We start from the raw sequence: 25192 nt of genomic DNA, 5'->3' as shown, positions 1-25192 counted from the left end.
ATGTCATATTTGGGACCCAGAGAGTTGGCTAAGTAGTACTACTTCTTTCAGGTACCAAGGTTTGGTTCCAAGCACTCACATCAGATTGGTGAGAACTACCTGTATTTCCAGGTCCTGCAAATCTGGTGCATTCTTCTGGCCTTTTAGGGAAACATGCACAAATGGTGAAAAGACAGATAGGTATGTGATTCCATATTGTAAAAAAGGTTTTATTCATGTGCCTGCTCTTAAAAAAAGAATGAAATTTAATTTAGGTGTGTTAAGTTTTGCCAGTGAGTTCACTAAGTACATGCCAGGTATCAGTGTTGACCAGGAGACTATGGATTATCCACAGTGACTGGAGGTGCAGGTGTAAGCTGTCTTGTGCGTGCTGCAAATAAAAGTTGGGCCCTGTGGATGGGCAGCCAGTGCTCTAAGTGATAAACCTAACCCTGAATTCAGTCCTACGAACATGTCATTAATAGCAGTAGGGCGTGAGTGGCTGATCTACATTCATTATTCCCTCAGCCCTGACCCAGAAGAAATATAAGATTGATAGCATCAGAAACTTAGACTTGGTGCTTAAAGAATTTTCCAAACCCACATCTCTACAAAATGAGAGAAAAGTACAAAAAGGTGATCAAGAGAGAAACTGACAACAAAAATCTTTAAAAGATGGCTCATCATTTAGCCAAAGCCACAAGAGTTACTTTATCTCTAATGTGGTAAATAGGCAGCAATTGAAGTGCACATACTCACATGTCAGGTGTACCCAGCTTCAGTTTAGACCCCCTGAAAGGAGAGAAAAGGAAATTGCAGACATGAAGTCTGTCTTGTCTGAATGGGATCATAATCTGCTTCCCTGATGGCTGCAAAACCTTTAGTAAGGAGCTGAGTGGTGGTGACTCTAGATGACATCCAGGTTGTCAGCAGACCCTGAGACTTGAATGAAGTCTCTCAAAGGCTGAGCATCAGTCATTTACAAAGAACTGTGGAGTTTGGAGCAACTGTTAGAGAAGAAGCAGTGGGTATGAAAGCCGGAGGATCACATGCCAGAGAGCAGTGCTTAGGGTATACCTCAAGGCAAGCTGACATGAACTGTACTCTGTATCCACTCAGCTGCGGTGAGTCAGACCTCTTCCAGGTCTTCCACTTACTTTTTTGGAAGCTCACATAGCTGTCAGTGACAATATCCTTCAGCCTCTGCTTTGTGTTCCCCACTGGGACTTTCAGTCTCCTCAGTTTCCACTCCATCAATGCCTAGTACTTGCATTAATGGCAGTAAAAAGGGTATTCTAAGAGACTTTTATATCTCTCACTTTGCTAACAACTAGTGAAACATTAGATACCATGAAATTCTGATTTCCATGGCAAATTCATTGTGGGAAAAGACTGACTCCTCAGATGAGTATGTCTCTACTGAAGAAACATTTACTGCTTATCTGTACACCTTGCAGGAAAGACAGGAGCTGAGGTTCAGAGAGGGTTCTAGAGGTGGGAAAACTTTCATTATATGGCTTAGTTATATTACTTAGTTATAGACTGCAGTTTTCTTGCAGTCTATCTAAGCTTGTTAGGACCCCAAGGATGGACTAGTTACCTTTTAACTTTATTACTGTTCAATATTACACACTGTAAAAAATGTCATTTACATTTCTTAATGAAAATTTGCTCGTTTTTCTTTTTATGGTTTTCTCTTTTTATTTTAAATAATCATTTTGTGATGAATCTCTGACTGGCCTGAAACTTACTATTAAGACTAGTTTCTTCTAGAACATCAGAGAGATTTGTCAATCTTGTCTTCACTATGTCTGAATTAGAGGTAGGCACATCACATACAACTAACTTCTTTGTTTTTTCTTTCTTTCCTCCTTCCTTCATTTGTTCATTCCTTCCTTTCATCCTTTCTTCTCAAGACAGGGTTTCTTTGTGTAGCCTTGATTTTCCTGGAACTAGCTCTGTAGACTAGGCTGCCCTTGAATTTTCAGAGATTCACCTGCCTATGCCTCCCAAGTGTTAGGAATAAAGGCATGCACCACTACCACCTAGTGTTCCTTGGTTCTTTTAATTGGCTTATTAAGGGTGAGTGGCTGAGCCTGGCTGGTTAAGAGCAGCCAGGACACAAGCTCTGGGCCTATCTCCAGTAATGGAAAAAGGATCCTTCAAATGCAGCTCTCCTGCCTTAAAATCCTCTGTCTTCCAATTGTGAACAACAGTGATTTATCTTTGAATGTATTATAATTGATCAAGGGACTAGGACAGAGTACTGTCTTTATTCTGCATACAGATGAAACCTGCATACAGAGATAAGTGTTTTTTTTTTTTAATATACTTAAGTATTACTGCTCATCTTGCCCCATCATTATAATGACTCTCTAAATGAAACCACCTAAGCTAGGTATGATGGCTTAGGCCTATAACCATGATACTTAGTGAAGGCAGGTATTTCAGGATTTCAAAATCATCCAAGATGAGAATGGTCAATAGGATATGATGACAGGTCCATGGAACCTAGGGCAACTATGATTGGCTCAGGACAGTGTCCATAGACTTCTCTCCAGCTCTAGAACTTAAGGACCATGGAACCAACAAGTGTTAGCTGAGGCATTTACTACTTCATGTTTTCTATTCTTGATTTTTTTTCTCTCCAAGGCAGCCTATTTCATGTAAGGACCAGACTTGTGTTGCTCAATAAAGAGTAAAACCCTCCTGCAACTGGGTAAATCAGCCTCAGTTAGGGATGAGTTCCTTGTTTTTGTATCCAAAACAGTGTGTTCAGTCCTGAACTCATGACAGACAAACAACAGAAATGGACCCAGCAGGTTTTATTCATATGTTTTTTTGTTTGTTTGTTTGTTTGTTTTTCCGAGACAGGGTTTCTCTGTGTAGCTTTGGAGCCTATGCTGGCACTCCCTCTGGAGGCCAGGCTTGCCTCGAACTCACAGAGATCCACCTGCCTCTGCCTCCTGAGTGCTGGGATTAAAGGTGTGCGCCACCAACGCCCAACTTTATTCGTATGTTTATACATACTTATTCACACATACTTAACAGGGAAGAAATTGTAAGGGAAGAATTTGTGAAGGGATGAAGAGTGCACAAGGAAGAAGGAAAGTGATGCAATATATTTTAATTGAATTGTATAAAAATAAATTTTAAATAACAAAGTGGCTTGAGAGTTAGCTTAGCAATTAAGAGCATTGAGTGTTGTTGCAGAGGACACAGGTTACATTGCCAGAAAATATGGTCGCTAACCATCTCCTGTAACTCCCGCTCCAAGGGATCTAATTCCCTCTTCTGGCCTCTACAGGTATGCACAAAGACACATGTAGACAAGCACCCATACACATAAAATAAAACTTTAAAATGAAATGTTGTAAATTCCTTCCTCGGCCTTGAATGAGACAGCAGTCAGGGCTAGTAAAAATGTTTCCTTTCTGGTCTTTCATTGAAGCATCTGTGATCCTCCTCTCAGCAAGATTGCTTGGAGACTAAAGAAGCCTTATTTCAAGATTACAACAAGTCAGAATAGCTGTTCATTTAAGACCATCATTTGCAGTGTGGATGTGTGACTTTCCCTTTTTTTTTTTTTGTATTTGTGTTCTATGTCCTTTGGATATGTGAGGAATGTGGCATTTATACATCTATTAAGTATCTTTTAGATTATACATTATGATGTATTTATCTTTTAAATCATACATTATGATATATTGAGATCATAATGCATGATCTAAAAGATAATTTTGGTATGGAAATTTTCATCTTCCTAAGTGGCTAGACATGCCTTCTCCTGTCCCTATTTAAGTCATTTAAAGTATAGCCTCAGGGCTGAACCTAAAGGAGACTTAAGGATGACAGCTTTATATGGGATAAAAATCTGCCAGGCTGGCTCTTCTTTTAGCATTAGCTACCATTAAACTTTTGGATGCATGCTGCTATTAAACTTTTAATTGTGTGGAATGATTTCTTCCTGGGAAGCCATATTAATGTTTGACAAACTGCCAATACGGGCAGACAATTTAAAATTCCCTGCTTTGCTGAGAATTCTGCCAGACACACTAGGCCTGTAGGCTGAAGATGGATACCCCAACATTACAAAAGAACTTTGAGTGACTGTCCAGAGAAGGCTCTGTCAATTCTAGAGTATATATACTATCCTTCTGTGGTCTTTGATGGAGTTGAAGACAGTTATTGTTATAGTTTTACTTAGTTTGGATAAAAGATTAGTTACATATTAGACTTTAGACTCACAAAGATAGGATAGATGATGGAATATTTTCTTTAAATCTTCCTAATGTTAATGTACTAAATATTGTAACTATGGTTCTTGATAACTGTTTTGTTATTTATAATTTGATTATGTTAAAGTAAAAACCTTTGTTTTTGTTTAGGCAGCAAAGAGGAGACGATGGGAGTGTCTTCTGTACATGTTTCTCTTAATGGGTGATGAAAAAAGCTCTGTGGTCGATGAGGCACAATGATAGGTGGGACTATGAGACAAGGAGGATTTTGGGAAAGGTTGGAAGAGTCAGTTATCATGTAGGACACGAGAGGAGTAACAGGTCCAGACTCTTTCATAGGTAAGCTAAGGCCACATACAAACACTTAGATTAATAGAAGCAGATTAATGATTAAGACAGAGCTAGCCAATAAGAAGCCCAATTCAATGGAGAACAGTGTTATAACTAGTATAGTGTACATGTGCTTCTTCGGGGCAAGGTGTCTGTAGAACCAAGTGGGAAACACCGCAACACCCAGCCTTGTAGAACAATGTCTCTGAGACAAGCTTTCTTATGTTGAGTCAGGTAGGCTTGATCCCATTCCATTGCTCCCCTAGGGTAATGACTTTGTTATCCTTGTGATTAAACCAACTAAATTCTTAGATTGAAGAACTTAACCACCACTAAGTTTTAAAATGACAAACTTGTGGGAATCCACGAGTGACTCAGTTTCTATCTGGAGTATATTCTGACTTTTTTTTTATTTTTTTAGTTTAGAAACAATCATATTTTACATATCAATCCCAGTTCCCTCTCCCATCCCTCCCATCCCTCACCCAAGGAGGGTGAGACCTTCCATGAGGGAATCATCAAGTCTGTCACATCATTTGGGGGAGGGCCTAGGCCCTCCTCCATGTATCTGGGTTGAGAGAGTATTCTTCCTTGGGGAATGGGCTCCTAAAGTCCATTCATGCTCTAGGGATAAACATGGTTTCACCATCAGAGGTCCCATAGACTGTGCAGGTCTCCTTACTGGCACCCACATTTGGAGGGCTTTTTTGGGGCCCATGATGCTTCCCCAGCTTTATGACTGGGGTCCATGTACTCTTATTTGGTCAGGTCAGCTGTTTCTGTGGGTTTCTCCAGCATGGTTATGACCCCTTTGATCATCACTCCTCTCTCTCTACAACTGGATTTCAGGCGTACAGCTTGATGCTTAGCTGTGGGTATCTGCTTCTGCTTCCATCAGCTTCTGGATGAAGGCTCTAGGATGGCATTTAAGGCAGTCTTCAATCTCATAATGAGGGAAGGACATTTAAGGTACATTCTCCACTATTGCTTAGATTCTTAGGTGGGTTCACCCTTGTAGATCTCTGGATGATTACCTGGTGCAAGATTTCTCTGTAAATCTATAATGGCTCCCTCTATTAAGGCTTCTCTTTTCTTGCTCTCCTCTATTCTTCCCCTGACTCAGTCTTCCTGACCCCTTATGTTCTCTTTCCCCCTCCTCTTCTCCCCTTCTCTTTTTGCTACTCCCTTTCCCTCCCCCATGCTCTCAATTTGCTCCGGAGCTCTTGTCCCTTTCCCCTTCTCCGGGACACCATGTATGTCTCTCCTTGCTTCCTACCTCAGAGGAAGATCATATTAAAAGTAACTTATTTTGTAATTTAGTGTCATAAAAAGAAATGGGTCACCTGGTCAATTACTCCTCCAAAGTTATGACAATCTGCTTATTTGCTTTTTATCACTGGAAAAACAGTAAAAGATAGAAAATAATGTGTTGTACCTTGTCATTTCTCAAAACTCTCTTCCCACTCCCCCTCTTTCTGCCACTTTGTTATTGCAGGTGAAGCAAGTTGAAGAGAATGGTAGTCATTAATGCAACCCATGCTGATTCTTCTAGGCTTTGCCAATCATCCTTGGGTGGAGCTCCCTGTCTTCATTATTCTTCTGGTAACATATCCCCTAGCCATGATGGGAACATTGCCATCATTCTGGTGTCCATCTTAGAATTCTGTCTCCACAGTCCCATGTATTTCTTTCTCACCAACCTCTCCTTTCTGGACATGTGCTACACCACCAGCATTGTGCCTCAGATGCTGTTTAACCTGGGAAGCTCCAGAAAGACCATCAGCTATGTAGGGTTTGCACTTCAATTTTATTTACTTAGTACAATGGGGGGTTACAAAGTGTCCTCTTCTTGCTATTATGTCTTTTGATCACTATGTGGCTATTTGCAGACCTCTGCAATACTCCCTGATCATAAATCAATGTGTATGCATTCTATTAGTATGCATCATGTGACTGGAATTGCCTATGTGATCTCAGAAGCCACACTTACTTTAAGTTGCCACTATGTGGCATCAATACACTGGATCACTTATTATGTGAAATTCCAGTTCTAGTAAATGAGAGAGAGAGAGAGAGAGAGAGAGAGAGAGAGAGAGAGAGAGAGAGAGAGATGAGCCGGTACTTTCCATGGCGTGCATTTTTACTGGCTGTTCCTTTATGCTTAATACTTGCTTCCTATATTTGTACTGGACATGCTATTCTTATGATAAAGTCTTCTGAGGGCAGGACAAAGGCCTTTGGTACATGTTCCTCTCATCTTATAGTAGTTTCCTTATTTTATAACCCAGGAACTAGCATGCATCTTTAATCTCCCTCCTCTTTCTCAAGGGACCAACCTTAGAAGAGTTCATGGCTCTCTTCTATGGTGTGGTGACACCTACACTCAACCCATTCATTTACACTCTGAGGAATAAAGATTTAAAGGGGGCATTAGGCAATTTGGCAAGAAGGATTTTATGTTCTATGTCATAGTATAACAAACAAAATTATTTAACAGTTATGTTCCTCCTGGTTAAAACATTTTTGTATTTTGTCATTTATTCTTTGAAAATTTTGTACACACTTTCAGTGTAGTTTTTTATCTTATTTATCCCCTACCACCACTTTCCAAATTCCCCCAGGATCATCAATCTTTTTCCTTCCTGACTTCATGTCTTCTTAATAGTAACAACCCCCTGAGACCAATTAGTGCTGACCAATTAGAGCATGGGTGTGGAGCTATCTCCTGGATCATGGGCAACCTACTAATGGCCAGATCTCCAAGAAAAGTGTTGGTTTGTCTTCTGAGAATTCATCTCAATTCCAATATCATGTTACATATTTTTCTAATCAATTTAAAACATAATGTGTTTGGGAATGTTAACATGGAATCTTTTCAAATACATGAAAATAGTTCCTGTGTCTTGTTTATACTGGGATAACAAATGTTTAATAGTTTAGAATGTACAATACAATTACAAGGTGGTTAATGTATTTATAATAGTAACATGATCATCATTCATGGGTACACATCTCATTGATATCACTTGAGGAATTATCATCATTTTCTGGAAATTTGGCCCTAGTGTGTGAACATCTTATGTACCTACACTGTGCATTCTGGATAAAGAGTATTATATTATGATCACACTGAGTTGTTCTAGATAATAGTGTATTTTAATACTCTTTTTTATATATTTGCATGTGTGGATGTGGGTTGTGTGGATGTGCACCTGTCATTGCACACACATTGAGGTCAAGGACATCTTACCTGAACGAGTTCTTTCCTTTCACCTGGTTGATCCTAGGAATTGAACTCAGGTTCTCAGGCCTGGCAACAAGTACCTTTACCTGATGAATCTTCTTGTTGGCCCACTAGTGTATTTTTAGGTTTATGATGAATTTTTTTTTATCATCCTGGTATTTTAAGTTCATCTTCATTCCTGAATAAGTGTGTGGTTATTTTGTGTATGTGATTATTAGTACCTAAGGAATTTTTATTTACATATCAAAATCACTTGGACAAAGATATATTTCTTGACATCCCTGTCAAATACTACAAAGAAGAGTGTTTGAAATCAGTGAGAGAGCAAAGAGGTAATGGTGATGACTGGCAACCTGAGGGATACTTCTATACATTAATCAGAATAATCAGGAACATCTTTTGAATATGAAAGAATAAGTTTGAGAAATAGTTGCAGTCTTGTAATGCAAAGCAACTTTACTCTACCAGTAATTCTAATGGATGTCTTTTGGTTGAGTCTATATGTGGATGCAAATGATCATTATCATTTGCATTAAAAGTTAAAAGTGCGGCTAGAGACAGATGCCCAGCTGTTCCAAGCATGTACTGATCTTGCAGACGGCAGGTGCTTGGGTTCCAACATCTCTGTCAGGATGATATTCCAGTTCTAGGTGATCTAGTGCCTCTGTCATTCTCAGACACCTGCACACATGTGTATGTACTGACATACAGGTGTACACGCACATACATAAATTAAAAAAGATTAAAAACTTTTTAAAAGTTAAAAGTGTTAAGAGTTTTACCTTCAGAATTTATCTTTTCATTTTTATAATATTGTGTCATATCTAAAAATCTTCTGTTAAGAGGGAAGTGTAATGGACCCCAGATGCTGTCTGGGAGGCCAGTACAAGACTGATCCAGACCCCTGAACATGGATGTCAATAAGGAGACCTCTGCACTCCAGGGAGCCTCTGGTAGTGGATTAGTATTTTTCCCTGGTACAAGAGGGACTTTGAGAGCCCATCCCACGTGAAGGGTTACACTCTGGCCCTGAACACATGGGGAAGGGCCCAGGACCAGCACAGGAAGATTTGGTGGACTTTGCAGAGCCCCCGTTGAGGGCCCTACCCTGCCTGGGGAGTGGTGGGTGGATGGGGTGGGGGGTGGCTGGGGGTCGGGGAGGAAGGTTGGGGGTGAGGGGAGGGAGAGGGAGAAGGGACTTGAAATAAGCTTGTTCCCTAACTAGAACTAATAAAAAAAAAAAAAAAAGAGGGAAGTATATCAGAGGTGATTACTTCATGAGACTCTTGGGAAAAACATTCTATCCTTTGCACCTTTCTGTCTTCTGCCACTGTGGACACAGTGATATTCATCTTGAAGACCAGCCAATGAAAAGCAATCTCATAAGCTAAGCTGTGTCCTTACAAGACAGTAAATATTTCAGTGTGTTTTTCTTCTACTCCCAACTTCCCTTATCATGAGAAGAAATTAATATTGCTTATAAATGATGCTGTGCTGAGTATTTTTGCTATAGCAGGACAATTGCATTAGGAAGCCCCAATATCATCACAGCAGAAGGTGTAGTACATGAGATCAAACCAAGAACTTTGCAATTATTAGATACTTAATTTATTAAGCAATTGGAGTCTTTTCTAATTTAAAAATGACTGTAAGAAAAACTAGAAAGTGTTTTTAAATGTTCTAGGAAGTCTTTTGGTGTGATGACATTCTAAATTGAACAGGGCAAGGAAAGGAAGTTCTCACGTAATAGAATGGGATGCAACTCAGGTCCACTCTTAAACAGTTACAAATGTTGAGTGTTGGTATTATTATCAAAACTATTGGAAGATATTTTTATCAAAATATATTTATATTGGAAGAGTTTTAATTAACGTTAAAGTATGATTTTTGCAGGGTTATTGTTAGGGGTTAGAGTTAGAGGGTAAGGGATTAAAGTTAGAATTATGAAAGGGTTAGGGTTATGGTTAGGGAGTTAGTGTTAGGAATAGGGGAATTTAGGGTTAGGGATAGAGTGCCCTCAACCCTTCCTCTACAGTGACCACTTCTAAGATCCTACACTTGAAGAGGAGAAATGATGCCAAAAAGGCAAGGAAACAAAAATAGTATTTTGATTTGAAAAACCTTAGGGTTAGGATTTGGGTTAAGGTTAGACTCAGGGTCAGTGTTAGGGTTAGGATTAGGGTGATAAGGTTTAGGGTTAGAGTTAGTATTTAAGGTTAGGAATTATTGTTATGGTTTGGGTGACAAGGTCAGGGTCAGACGTTAGGATTAGGGTTGAAGGGGGTTGAGGTTGGGGCTTTTGTTAAGTTTAGTGTCCGCCATTGGACCAGAACAAATAACTGTGCGGCTGCCCATGCTTTCAAGACAGGATTACTTGACTTCTTGGCTACTGTTGTTGAAGCGAAGCGGGGGGGGGGGGGGGAGAGGAGGGGAGGAGGATTAAAAGCTGTGTCTTCCCAAGCTCTCCACCTCTGGAGTCTTGTGACAGGAGCTTTTTGGCAGGTTTGCACCTTCCCTAGTGGAATGCTGATGGAGTGAAAGAGAGAGTCTTCACTCAACACAAGGCCTCAGCAACTAGTGAGGAGATGGGCTGGTGCCTGCCACCTCTCTTGGAATGTGGGAAAGGCCTTGACTACACTTATTTCCCAGAGACTGACCAGCCAGGGTCCCTGTGGTCAGATGGGACAGGAATTAGGTTTTCTTCTTGGCCCTTCCTGGGCTGAACCAAGGATGTGTGTACTTTATCACAGATGCACCCAGGGGTAAAGGTGGCTGAGAGATCCTCCACCCACCCTTAGGGAGCTCAGGTTTCTCAGGCGCTCAGCATGGTAACACTTTTCATTTTGTAAGTTTGTAGCATTAAGTTGATTTAAAAGATGATATTGGCTGTGCCAGGTAACTCCAAACTGGCTGACTGGCATTTAAAATTTGTGTGGTGGACTAATACTTACTGATGCCCATTTTGGGATGTTTTGTCTTATCCTAAGTTCAACATCATACCCCCCCGAGGTGACCCTGACTCTTCATACATCCTCCTGCCTCTCCCCCCTCCCCTTGCTTCTTCCCATATTCCCTACCACTGTCTGTCTGCTTTCCTCCTAGACTTTCCCTTGCTCTTCTCCTCCCTCTGGCCCCTTGCCATCTGCCTGCCTTCTATTCCCCTCCTCATGCCCCACCCTTTCCCAGTACTCTGCTTATTTGCACTCTCTTCCCCAGACATGTGCATGCTAGTGCAACAGCATTGACTGCACGTGTTCCACCTGACACCTGGAATGAAGTTACACCTGACACCCGGAATGAAGTTACTCTCAGTATTCCAAGAGGGCCTAGTGCTGCTGCCTGTGAATTTGGCTTTTGTTCAGTTTCACTGTTTCTTTTCCTTTCTTTTCTCTCTCTCTCTCTCTCTCTCTCTCTCTCTCTCTCTCTCTCTCTCTCTCTTTTTTTGCTTGACACTTGCCGAGGCAGTGAGGGTGGGAACTATCTAACTTGTGAGTGTATAACCAAAAGACCAAGCCAATAGTGGCTGGATGCCAGACAAGTAGTGTCCAGAACCCTTCACTGTGGAGACCTCTTCAAAGATCTCAGCCTTGACGAGGAGAAGAGATGCCAAGTAGGAAAGGCTACAGAAATGGAATTTTGACATTGAGAATCCTAAGTGAAGGAAAGCAGGTACAAGAGGTAGTGAGTGGTAGAAGTGATTTAAGGCACTGTCTTAGGCATTTGGGGTTATGGTTTAGAGATAAAGTTAAAATGGTTAAGGAGAGGGTCTGCATCCTGCCCCGGGGATTAGGGGGGTTATTCTGGAGGTGTGGGTGAGGGTTAGGGTTTAGAATTTAGGGTTAGCGTTCTGATGACAGTCATGGTAAAAGTCAGAGTTAGTGTTAGGATTAGGTTTGGGGTTGGGACTAGGGTTAGAATCATGGTTAGAGTCAAGGTCAGAGGGTCATGGTCAGAGTGAGGATCAAGAGGGTCAGGGCCAGAGGGTTAGGGTTAAATGGTTAGGGTTAGGGTTGGGGTTAAGTTTGTATTTAGGGCTGGGTTTGGTGTTGGGATTAGTGTTATGGGGGCTATGGGGGTTAGAGTTAGCCTTAGGGTTGGATTTAGGGTTTAGGGTAATTCAGGGTTAGGTTTATGTTTAGGGTTTAGGATTAGGGGTCTTTGGTTAAGGTTAGGATTAGGGGTTAGGGTTTGAGGTTAGGAGTTAAGGTTTGGGTTTAGGATTAGAGTACTAGGGTTTGGTTTAGGGTTATGGTTTGAAGGGGCTGTGTGTTAGGGTTAGGGTTAGAGGGTTTGGTTTAGCTTTAGGGTAATTCAGGGTTAGTGTTAAGGTTATGTTTAGTGGGTAAGGTTTAGGCATTTAGGTTTAGGGTGTTATGGTTAGGGGTAGGTGTTAAGTGTTGGGGGTAGGGTGTGGAGTTTATGGTTGAGTTTTGGATTGGGGCTGGGGTTACTGCTTAGGGGATAGGGATTTTGGTTAGGGTTTTGGGTTAGCATTAGGGGTTTAGGGTTAGAGGATTAGGTTAGTTTTAGGGTTAGGTTTAGTGGTTAGGGTTTAGAATTTAGGGTTTATGATTTAGGATGAAGTTAGGGTAGTGGGGAGGTTAGGGTTAGGATTACACTGGCCTATTGATGTGTGAACACATCGACCATCTATTATATTAGTGGATTGGCCCATCCTCCTTGATGGATAACCATGTTGATTAGTGATGAAGAGTCCTAATGATTCATATTTCACAGTCCTCCTAACCTGTGATTGACAGGATTCTGTACCTCCCCTCTCTCTCTCTCTCTCTCTCTCTCTCTCTCTCTCTCTCTCTCTCTCTGTGTGTGTGTGTGTGTGTGTGTGTGTGTGTGTGTGTGTGTGTGTGTGTCCACTATGAATGACATGTTTAACCACTTCAATGACTTGGTCCATGCTTGGGCAGTCCATGGTGCATTTCTCTCAGGGTATAGGTGCACAGGTTTCTCAGTGAATGAACATGTCAGTCTGAATGGACAGATGCATGCATGTTAGTCCATGGCTGAGTCAGTGGGTATCTCTTTAGTCCAGGTCACTACACCATGAATGGTTCATCCACCAAGTCTGTGAACTATAGACTGACAGACAGCTGAGCCTGATTACCCCTCTCTGGTCCCTTCACAAACATACTGCTGCCATGAGTGTTGATTCAGTAATATGAATGAATGACCTACTTTAGAAACTGATCTGCCAGTCACCATGTATGCACGTCCTGATCTGTAAAGGGTGATCTGCTGATAGGGTGATGCAGAACCCTTTCAAGTGCTCTGTGGTACTGCTTTTGCTGGGGTTCAGTTCCTGAGACGGGGAAGGCGGTTGTTGCAAATTAAGAATCTGACCACCAGATGGATTGCACACTAGTGGCTCTGAATAGCTAGAGCCATGATTATACTTTACCAGAACTTCTTCTACCAGGTTTACTTGGACACTTTTATTATTGGTTTTTATTTTTTATTTCTAAGAGTTACATCATAGTCATCATAAAAGTCCTGCCATTGCCCTTTATGCTTCCCCAAGCACATTTCCCACCCCCTACATAACCTCATTCTAAACATAGAGTTCTGTGTTTTTGCAGGCTTAACTAATTCTTGAGCCAGGCACATCCTATTCTTGCAGAACTTATGTCAGGTGACAGCTACCTGCAGTTACAAAATTAAAAGGTAATTAGACATGGGTACCCTGCTTTAAGGACAACAATATTCGAACCCCAACAATTCTTTGGTGTCTGTAAGCTATGCTTTTAAATACTTTGCTGGTCTACAATAGGGTCCTACTCATCTCAATCTTTCTATAAAGGGCAAACTTTGAAAAGGCACTCTTTTCCCATCCCATCATACTATTCTTCCACCAATATAAGCTCCCGTGTATGGTAAAAGTGAATCTGTCCTTCCCCTATTTTGTATTACATTTTCCTTTTTTTTTTTATATTGCATTTTCTTCCTCTTGTAACGTACCAGATCCTACCATTGATTGTATATGCCTAGTATCCAAGGAACATAATCTCAACAGTTGTCATATGTGAATTCCTGATACTTTTTCCCTTTTCTGTGTATGCATCACCTTAATCTTCTTCTGAGCACTGAGACATGGTTAATGTTCCCTGTGTTGTTTCCTCCTACTTCCTACCACAACCAGTCAATGATTCCTTTTGTCCACAAGGTGGTGCTATCTTCCTTTTCTTTAGAACAATTATGAAAGCATTGCCCATTAATTTTAACTGCCTCTGTCAAATCAGCAAAGTTCCCCATTAGGTGTTGCAGTTAGTACTTTCAGATAAGAAATTTGACAAGCATTAGCCCTCCTGATGAATCTTAGGATAAAGAATGGAATTTCCAGAGAAAATTACAGCTGTTGCATGCATGACTGACAAAGTGAAACCAAAAAACCACCAAAAGAATTAACAGCATAACAAAAGAGAAAAGAGCTTTCAAGCCACTCAAATGCATGGGCTTTGTCGTGGACACTTATTGGACAGGAATTCATATGCTGACTCAAGACTATGCTGCACTATTTACAAAAGGAGTGGACAACCTACTATTCCCAGACTGACTTGCCAGTCACTGTGGACCTTCTGATCTGTAATTTTCCAGTCACTGTGGACCTTCTGATCTGTAATTGGCCAGTCTAATGATGCCCTGACATAGAGTAGACAACTACTGTTCATAGACTTATCTACCAGTCTCTCTGTGTGCACCTCCTAGTCAGTAATGGTCAGCTCCACTGGCTCCTAATGATCTGACTGCCCCCTTAGTGCCAGCACAGAAGTTGTGATTGGGTTAGTGTGTTGGTCTGTGAAAGACTGGTGTGATCCCGAGTTTGAGAATCTGCTGACCCATTATTGGGTCCATCTTCTAAGCCAGGAGTGGACTCACTGTCCCACTAATTAGAGAGTGGCCTTGTTTTTTGGGAGTGGTCAGGAGAGTCCCTTGAGACCTTGATGCTGACACCCTACTGTACCCATCTCCACCTTGCAAGTACCCTGAACCCAGCTCTTCCCCAGCTGTGCCAGGCAAGTCACTGTGACATTGAGGTAACTGGGCAGCAACATCAAAGCAGAATGGTGCTATACCCGGGTAGCCAGAATATCATTCTCTAGCCATATTGAGGATTGGAAGACATTCAGTCTCAGGATTCTATAGCCAGGCTGAGTAGAGGCAGCATGATTAGGCCATTCAGCCTGAGGTAGGGATAAGAGCTAGTGGTTCGCTGCTTTGTTTTTCTGATTTTCAGCTTGAAGTTTGAACTCCAATATCAGTCACTGGGTCTTTTACTTTTTGTGAAACTGGTGGGTGGTGGTGGGTGGACACTGAGGCATCCTTTATGGAACACTGGCAGCTGGGGAAACATGGGACCACCCATGAGGGGGAAACTGAGAAAACCTCAGGGACTCTGCAGGTTTCCTCTGTCCTGAGGTAACCTGCAGGACACTGAGGGACTTGAGAGGAATGCCAAGTTAGCCTGTGGTCGTCTAAGGTGCTGTGCAGGGACTGGGGCATATTGAAGAAGCCTGGGGGGGGGGGGAATGCAGCAATTAGGGAATACACCAAGGCAGCTGGGAGAGACACCGGGTAGACATGTAGCATCAGGGTAGCTGATGGTCACTGATTGAGGCACAGGTAAACTGAGGCAGCTGGTGGAGACACGAGGGAGTGGGGGGGGCGAGGTAGCTTTGGGGATCCCAAGACAGCCAAGGGACATATGGTCACCCTGAGTGACATGGAGGGAGACACACCAAAGCAGCATGGGGTTCACTGAGGCACTCAGGGATGAGACACTGATGCAGCAGAGGACACTACAGCAGTATAGGGGGACAGTTAGGCAGGGAGGACACCCATGCGGCCTGAGGGGACAGTTAGGCCTAGGGGGACATGACACCCATGAAGCCTGGGGAAAACTGATGCAGCTGGGTGGTGCAGAGTCAAGGGTGGAGGTGGGGGCACTGAGGCATCCATGGGAATGAAACTGAGGCAGCCTATAGGACATTGAGGTAGCCTTGTGGCAGGGAATATTGTAGGAGTCCAACAGAGTCACAGTACCAAAATTAAACATTGGAACAGAACAGTTGTTTTGTAAAGGAACTTTAACCTTAACAAAAATCTTGCTTGGAATCAAGCAAAAGAAAGTTATGCTTCAATCTCCTGTCTTTATCCTTCTGTCTGCCTGAAGCCACACCCAAATGGGTGTGGCCACAGTTACAGGTCCATAGACCAGCCATACACACACACACACACACACACACACACACACACACACACACACACACACACACACATTCATTTTTATCTGTAGTAGTCAGGCCTACATTCACTTTCCTAATCTCCTTGCAACCAGGCTTCTGCCTGCCTGTCTGTTTACATGCTCCTTACAGTGTTCAAGTGTTAGAGCTTGGATTTGGCCATCCCCTACCTGAAGTTGCATATTGGCTGTTCTCTGTCTTGGTCCCTTGGCTGTGAGCAGAAAGCAGCCTCTGTTTTGAGGAGGTGGGAGTTATGTGCACATTTAATTTTACTGTGACTTGTTTGGGGCCACATTTTACAAACAGCCTCATTTATGTTACTATTGTTTTGGAGAGGAAAATTTTATTTAAATTGTTTTAGTTTGAATACAGAATAGTTTTATTAATTACAGCTTTGTTTCAGAAAACTCCTGAGTTTTAATTCAAATATTTGCTAATGCTTTCCAAGGTAAGGTGATATTCAGACACAAGCTGTTGAGACCCCATAATTTATGGACATTTCTGGGGTATTCACATTGGAAGATTCCTTATTAATGAAAGTCTCTGACTTAAATCTAACCAAAAAACTGCAACATAATTCTTTGTACATTTTCATTATAGTGTTTGAAAGGGGTAAACTAAACTCAAAAAGGCTTCAAGCCTTCACAACAAACACAGTCCATCCTTCCCCCTAGCCTCAAGGAAGCTTAGTTCTTGGAGACTGTGTTGTGAGCAACAGGCCACCTGTAAGAAACAGATATGAAGGGCCAAAACTAAAGACAAAGAAACTCCAAGACAACCTTCTTCTAAGTCCCCAGGAGACTTAGTTCCTGAAAACTATGTTTAGACACAAAGAAAATCCAGGATCTTAGTCCCTAGGAACTATGTACAACAGACCACCTCAAGAGAAGAACAAAGCCATAAAACCACAGAATGCTCCCTCCCAGCACCAACCAATGAGAACTGGCCAACAGACAAAGTCATAGAAACCACCATGTGTTCACATCTGTAGCCAACCAATCAAAAGCATTGACAGATTAGTTGCCCTGCCAAAAATATGACTTTGAGAAATTCCCCTAATTGTACCCCAAATGTCAACCAATCAGGAACCAACTCATGCCTCTCCCTACCTACTGATGTAATCCTGTTTTGTGTGTGTGTGTGTGTTTAAAACTCCTGTAATGAACTGGGTGGCCACTCCCTTTAGAGGCTGTTGGACAGAGTCCCTACTGGTAGGATTGAACAATAAAGCATTGCATTTGCAGTTAGTGAGTTTGTCTCCTTGGTGGTCTCTGAGGGTCTTTGTGACTTGGGCATAATCGTGTTAACAAGCTTACTTGCAAACAAATAAAATACTTAAGCTATTCATTTCCCATGAAAAGAAAAAGAATTTCAGGAATAAAATTCTAAAGCAATGGAACCATCACCCAGCCTTCCGGAGGGACCTGCCATCTTGTTCGTGATCTGATTCCTGCTTTTCTCTCATGGTTATCTGTAGTTCTTGTGGATAGTAGATTAAAAATTACATGCATCATGAGGTCACAGAACAAATATCTTTTGTGTCCTAAAATCTGTCTTTATTTTAATATTCTCCTAGTCCATCCACCAGTGTGACAGCAATCACCCCGCCCCACATAATATAGTGGGGTGTGCAAGCTAGCTAGCCACATTGTATCCAGGAGGAAGAAGGGGAGGTGCCCATTGAGAGCAGGAAGACAGCAGGGTAAGCTATTGGATCCGGGGGCAAGTGATACTGAAATGCATATCTCTGCAGATCTGGAAAAGGTCTGAGTCTGGGGAAATGCATGGACAGGAAATAATGTGCTGTGTCTTTAAGCACACTATAAACCTAAGGGAGGTGCTCTTGTCACTCAGGCCTCACTAGCCAATCAGGGCCTCCAGATGACCTGCCAGTCAGAAGTGTTGCATGGTCCTTCCTGCTGCCGGCTTCAGTACCTGCTTTGTAGTGTAACTGGCTACAGGAGTTTTGTATGCCGTGCTGCGGGGAACTGAGCAGAGAACTTGGGCGACCTGGGAAACCACGATATGGTGAACAGGGGACTTATGTCCCCAGATGGGGAGGAGCAGATGGTAAGGAGCTGGGGCCGGTGTCGTGGATCCTAGGCAGATCCGGGTGGGAACCGGCAGCCAGATTCCCTGTCCTGTGAGGTTCTGTTAGGTGTGGCTCGTGCAACTCCCTGGACCCAGGGGCATGCCTCTGAATTACTTTGCTTATGGGCTCAATCTGCTCAGAGCACTGGGAGCAGCTGCTGTTCCTGGATTGGAAGGAGCAGATGGGGAAGTGCGGGAGCCCTTGTGGAGGGTCCTAGCCGGATGTGGTTGGAAACCTGCAGCCAGATTTCCTGTCCTGTAAGGTCCCTTGTGGTTCTTGAAACTCGCTGGACCCAGAGGTAGGCCTCTGAATAACTTTGCTTAGTGGGCTGAATCTGCTCAGAGCACTGGGAGCAGGGAGCTGTGTGTAGCAACATCTTTCTAGTCAACTTCAACATGCTTTTGTTGCATCCTTGGAAAGCAGGTCACCAAAATCCGAGAGGCCTAGTTTCCCTATTATCTTCTAGATAGTCAGTACTTTGCATTTTATCTTTATGTGTAAAGAGTCATTTATAGTCAATTTTGTGTAGGTTGTAAAAGGCATCTCATATGTTGTGTGGCACTCCAGCACTATGCCGTGATGTAGAAAAATAGAATTGGTGATATAAAGGATTTACTAATGCTTAGGAGATATTGAGTCTCACAAAGCAAAATTAAGGTGAGGGAGGACTGCCTCTAAGACACCCAAAAGACAAGTATATGCTAACCAGGCCTGTCAGAGATTAGGAAGCTAGGATAGACATTTATACACTAGGATTGTTCAGACATTTGGCTCCAAACCATTACAAAGGAGCCACCCTTATGTTATAACCAGTCTCTAGCCCGATATCAAAGAAATGGCATCTAACAAACTACTTAAGGAGTCAGGCATTGAAGGGTCACAACCAACTTTAGGGCCTGGTGAGCCATAAAGTTCCAGTTTTCTTCTTGAGAAAAGCATAGTTTCTGCCATATGGGCAATATGACACCAAGTGACAACTATTTGAAAAGTTAAACACTGTTATGTGAAGGGCTGACCTAATCATTCAAGGCTTTCATTTAAGCCCTCAGGCATGGAGGAAAATCATTCTCAGGAGAGCTAGTAACATCCTGGGTCCCAGGGTTTGGGAGCTTTTCCTAAGGGGCTGGTATATTGACAATAAAACAGAGAGCCTTGTGTAAAACCAGGAATTGCTTGGGAGCAATGGTAATGTTCTAGGGCCAGGGCCTTAGTGGAGGGGTTACTTCAGATCTTGAGAATACAACCTTCCCCACCATATGGAGCTGTGTTTATTAGTCCCAAGGCCACTGGGGGTTTAGTCCATAATGATCTTGAAATAACTTGTGTTCCCCTTGTGCAGCCTCCTCCCTGTGTTTGTCCCATTGCATGACAGTTTCTGCTCATTTCATAGAAGTTCTCCATTTTTTGCCATTTATCCTTGAAACTAGTATACAAGATGCTGTGTTTCTTTTTCCTCCTTCCTTCCTTCCTTCCTTCCTTCCTTTCTTTCTTTCTTTCTTTCTTTCTTTCTTTCTTTCTTTCTTTCTTTCTTTTTTTCCAGACAGGGTTTCTCTGTGTAGCAGCCCTGGCTATCCTAGAACTCCCTTTTAGACCAGGCTGGCCTTGAACTCACAGAGATCTGCCTCCCTCTGCCTCCAGTGCACTAGGATTAAAGGTGGGTGCCACCACCTTCTGGCTAAGATGCTATTTTCTTAAGAAGCTCACTTGGCATGGGACATAACTTGTGCAAGACCTCCCCACTCCAGATTTATCTTTTCTACCTTTTATTTGTCCTATCTTTCTTATCCCCTGCCACCTTTACCTCAGCATCCTGTCAGTGAAGAATGACCTGCTGTTTCAGGTCACTGGTTTACTTAATTTATTCTGGGCCAGGCGGTGGTGGCCCACACCTTTAATCCCAGCACTCGGGAGGCAGAGGCAGGCGGATCTCTGTGAATTCAAGACCAGCCTGGTCTACAAGAGCTAGTAGTTCCAGGACAGGCTCCAAAGCCACAGAGAAACCCTGTCTCAAAAAACCAATAAATAAATAAATAAATAAATAAATAAAAAGAATTTATTCTGGGAATATCTTTGCTCTGTAACTCTCCCATCTGCCTAAGGAGCTAGACTTGCAAGTTGCCGGTCTCTGTTTAATTTGTTCAAAATATAACCTGGAGCATGAACCTAAAAGACACTTAAGGATGATGGCATTTGTGGAATGCAAACTCTGCCTAAGTTGAGACCTCCTTGAGCATTAGCCAGAGATGGATGCATACTCTCATTAAAGAGATTATTCTTTATTAATTTCTTAAGTGTATGAAGTGATATCTTCCAGGGAAGGCATATTAGTTCTAGAACAGCTGCATTTCCATCCTCTTTGAAAAAATGTTTCTGAAACAAGCTGTCTTATGGTGACTCAGGTCTCTTTGATTCCAGTCTGTTGCTCTCCAGGGAAATGTCCTTGCTGTCCTCTATAGACCTTCAAAATCAGCAAATTAAATGACTGTACCACTTCAGAGATAAAACTGTCCATTTTAGTCATGTAGTTAACTATCCAGTGCTGTCACAGGGAAAGGATTTGTGTGTGGAGCATGGCTTCTTCCTTCAGACCAAAATAGGAGGAATAGCTTATTGTGTACACCACAGGGGAAACAGGGTAGGCAATCATCTGTGGGAGTCACCATTATGAAAAAGGACTTGATTGTGGTTGGGGGGGATGATTTTGTAATTTTTCCAGTATTTTTAATTCATATCATATGAATAATAACAGACCAGATTGTGTAGGTGTACAGTTTGGAAGATTATCTTGAGCCAATGAATATTGAATTTGCAATTAGGCAGCTCTCCTGTACAGATATGTTCAATTCTTCTTGACACAGTTATGTCAGCTCAGAGAAACAGGCCATTGACTGTAATTCTATGTGTCAGGTTACAGAGCTCAGCAGCCAACATAAATGTTGATAGTCAGGGTCAATCTATCTCTTATAAATGACATTCCTGCTACTAGGGAAGGACCTATACTTTTACAGTCAATATAGCTAAGTTTGTTTTTATTTTAAAATGCATTATTTTATCTTTTTAAAAATCACTCATTGGAGAAGGGAAGAAGAGGAAGGATGCAGAGGTCATGAGGGAGCAGAAAGGTTGAGTCAAGTGAAGAATAGAAGAAAGGGTTAGTGATAGGTAGGGTTTTAATTGGGGGGGTGGTAGGGAAGGACGGGAGGGAGAAGGGAACTGGATTGTCATGTAAATCAATCTTGTTTCTAATTCAAATAAAAAAATGATTTAAAAAAATCCATCATTGGTGCTGGTCTTTGGTGGTGCACGCCTTGAATCCCAGCACACAATTGAATTGAATCCCTTGTACACAATTTTGACTGTTGTAACTTTGTGGTAAGTATACAAGTCATATTAAGTCAATCATTGTATTCTGCTTTCAAATTCCCATTGAGCATTCTGAGTATTTCCACTATAAATGTAGCTTTGTAATCAGGTCTTCTGTTCAAAATTGTTGGGCATTGTCATTAGATTGTTTTCACTTTATAGTGCAAATTTACCATACACATCTTAATTTTGATGTATCATGTTACTCAGAATCATTTATTTACTTCTTTATTCGTTTACATTTTGTTGTTGTTCTTGTTATTAATCTGTGAAAGACTTTTGATGTATTGGATAAAAGGTATTATGGGTCTCGGCAGGTGGCTCAGCACATATTCTTTTGGGGGATGATCTGAGTTCAGATATCTATACTCAGGTTGGGAGACTCATAATTATCTACTATTCCAGATCCAGGAGATCTGACAACCTCTTGTTTTCTATGTCACCTGTATACAAATGGAAGATCTTCAGTCTCATGCACAAACATATGCCAAAAATAGCAATAAACTTGTTTTCAAAAGTGCTCATGACTTATAAAGCAATAAGAGTAAAACAAGTTGCTTTGGGTGTACACTGATTCTTTAAAAATCTCTTACCTTGCATTGGCTTTGGAAATGTTTTCATTTGCTCATTCTAATTCAGACTTACAGGCAATCATCTCTCATAGGAAACAAAATGGTGTCTAAGTGATCCTAACAGACATCCTTTCCTTTATCATCAGAGAATGAGATCCTTTTAGTTGTCAAAACTGTGTTCTACAAAGGTAAACATCAGAAAGCCTCCAGTGAATCTCTCCAGTTTTGGTATAATAGTCCTCCTTGCCCAACCCATTTGCTGTTATTGGCAAAGAAGAGAACCAGAGTATACAGGATGGATGCTGGTCAGTGATTTCTTGGAGTTTGATTTTGATTAGAATCTTGTCATTCTTGTTTAAGGGACCATTTAAGTATATCTTTATGTCTTGCTTTGTCAGTGGTGCCATCTATGTTGTTGATTTTATTAATTATAGTCTAATTATATTGTTCATTTTCTGGAAAATGCTGGACCTTCACCAATTTTGTATTCAGAAAATTTCTTATGAGTTCCTTGAGTGTTTGTTGATTTGGGAAGTTTCTGTGGAGAGTCAGTTTTAGTTTTCTCTTCTTGATCTTAGACACTTGCCTTTTCCCGTTTCCTGTCATATCTGTGTTTTCCAGTTGTTGCTATCTCCAGTGTTTTTGCTGCTTGAGTGATTGATATGATTAATACAATGACCCTTCTCATATATTATTGTCTCTTTTTTCCTAATTATCCTTAGCTATCCTTGTGATATTGCCTAGAGTCCTCTGAGGAAACATCAACTGAAAGTGTGCCTGGATCAGAATATCTGGTTGTTGTGTCTGAGAGAGATTGTGTTGATTTTGATTGATGTGGGAAGGCTCTTCCACTGAGTTGGCAATATTTCTGAACAAGAGGATCTGAGTCCAAGACAATGATAAAGCAAGAGAGAAAGTCAGGAAACAATGGTTCCACACTTGCCTTCATTTATTAGCTTGAGGTTCTATCCTAAATTCTCACAAGGAGGGACTGTGACCTAGGGGAACAACAAAATATGTGAGTTTATTACCTGAGTTACTTTTGGTTAGAAAATTTAATCACAGCATCAGAGAAGAAAGTTCGAACCAAAAAATGGTACCTCAAAAATTATTTTGTTGCTGCAAAGGACCAGGGAATGTTGACTTTTAAAAAATGTTAAAGGCATCAGAACTTGGATGGCAGAAGCCATAGAAAGCTATTCATAGAGCTTAATCAGCTGTTCTGGATGGACCTTGAAGAGCAGAATGTTGAGAGTAATAGCAGACATTAGAGGTTAAGGTCATAAGATTTTTGTGGGCAATAGGCTCTGTGAGGAACCATGGAGTTGACCTGGCCTTCCTGCCTAGAGAGACATGAATCATAGGTTTTTCAGGTTAAAGTACATGGCTCCTGGGGCACAATGTACCTTTCAGTTCCTGACAGACTGGTGCATTCCCTCAGGCAGAGAAACATTCTGACTGCTTGTGTTTCTCTACATAATCCCTTAGTCAAGGAAGCATGGAAACTTAACAGGACAATTGGTCTTAGACATTGATCTTGTGTACCATGTATAGCTTGGAAACTTCATTGTATCTTGGCAACTACAACAGTATTGATCCTGGAAACTACCATGTCTTCTATTTCTGATAAAGATATAAAAATTCTAATTGCTTTCAATAAGGCAGTCACAGCTTCATCTTTCTGTGGCCTCTTTAGCCCAAGCCTGGCTTTGTTCCTTGTGGTCCTATCAGGTGATCTTGGCCTGGTGAGTAAGCACAGGTGCTTAGAAGACTTCATGAAAATTTAGCTAGAGTTCATTTGTGTGATATTTTGGCTCCAAATCTTTCTTATTCTCTCCATGTCCTAAGAAAATAGGTAAGGCAGAATTAAAAAGTAATGAGTTGATTCCTGAGACAAAATATTGCTTATGTTCAATGATTAATATTCATTCAAGTCTACAGTGAAAAAGAAAGAGGTAGAATGAAAGGAAATGTCTGTGTTTTGTTGAGAAAAACAGCACCAGAAAGTTTCAGATGACAGTAAAGTGGTTAAAAAAAAAAAAAAAAGACACAGGGATTTTCAAGTATTTAAGCACCATTAAAGGGACTGTCCTTCTTCAGCATTGGAAGCCTCAGAATTTTGTCCCAAGTATAAGACTCCATGCAGCCAAACTTAATTTATAGAAGGAGCCAAATGTTTCTGTCATCTCTTAGTTTTGGAAGTGGTTTGCTCTGCACTTCCTGTTTACTCAGGTAATATTATTTCCTTCTCAGGTCTCTGATGGAGGTGAAGACTACATAGTTTTAGTTATGGTTTTCCTTATTACCAAATTCAGAAAGGATACTAACAAAAGGGGTGTAAATTGTGTAAGGTTGAGAGACAGAAGAAGATAGTTTTGGGTTGGTAATACAAGGATAGAGTGTGAATTAGGTACAACATTTTGGACTCTTCAATACAGGAGAAATAATGGAGTATTTTCTCTGAATTTATCAAAACTAATGGACTAGACATTGTTAATATAATTATTGCCTATATATATTTATAGTTATTGTACTTACTGTATATAGTTTTACTGTGTTAGTTAAAATCTTTGCTTTTTATTTAGAGAAAAGTCTGGAAATGTGTGATATGTTGATTGTGTTCTGATGAATAAAGTTTGCTTAGAGTCAGAGGGTGGAGCCAGCCACCAGCTGGCCATAGAGCCTTGGAGGCCTGAAGACAGAGAGGAAACAGGAAGTAGTAAGGCAGCTTGAAGAGAAGGTTTTGACCCTTTTGGGTGGAGGAAATGTAGAGGTAGGAAGTGACAGTTTGAGCTCCTCTGCTTCTCTGAGTGTTCAGGTTTGCAGGGGACAAAGCAAAACTGCCATAGCTGTTGCCCAGAGGGGCCAGTGAACTCTAAATGGGTACATAGGAATAGGGACACCCGGGTATATGATTCTGGTGTGGCAACGGCTTATGGACCCTAGAGCCTAGATTCCTAGTTCTGTAGGAGTCTGTAGAGTTAGGACTTGTTTATTCTTGGCAAGAATGCTAGTCATGTGTGTTTGGAGGGACCAACACCTTTTTAAAAAGAATGCAATGTAACATTCATTTAGAAGTCCTCCAAAGCCTGCTTAACTAACTACAAAAAGATTCTAGA

General features: G+C 41.4%; 1 protein-coding gene and 1 pseudogene across 3 annotated transcripts in view; both read left to right on the top strand.

The window, feature by feature from the left end:
• The window catches only part of LOC118237706 (zinc finger protein 431-like), a 44960-nt gene that overhangs the window by 5219 nt on the left and 14549 nt on the right, over positions 1-25192 (top strand). Inside the window, exon 2 of one of the 3 annotated variants that reach the window (XM_035448401.1) lies at positions 17623-17748. The exons of 1 other annotated variant lie outside the window; for it this stretch is intronic. Coding sequence is in view for 1 of the 2 variants with exons in the window: in XM_027430014.2 (XP_027285815.2) it covers positions 18072-18116 (45 nt within the window). In the remaining variant the exon portion in view is untranslated. Of the gene's footprint in view, positions 1-17622; positions 17749-17925; positions 18117-25192 lie in introns of those variants that run through there. One more of the 3 variants, XM_027430014.2, reaches the window with a different exon arrangement.
• Positions 5460-7680, top strand: LOC107977239 (annotated as a pseudogene).

Source organism: Cricetulus griseus, chromosome 8 (assembly GCF_003668045.3).
Source record: "Cricetulus griseus strain 17A/GY chromosome 8, alternate assembly CriGri-PICRH-1.0, whole genome shotgun sequence".
Classification (NCBI taxonomy): Eukaryota; Metazoa; Chordata; class Mammalia; order Rodentia; family Cricetidae; genus Cricetulus; species Cricetulus griseus.
The sequence above is the reverse complement of the archived record's forward strand: the minus strand, read 5'-3'. Positions and strand labels throughout refer to the sequence as shown.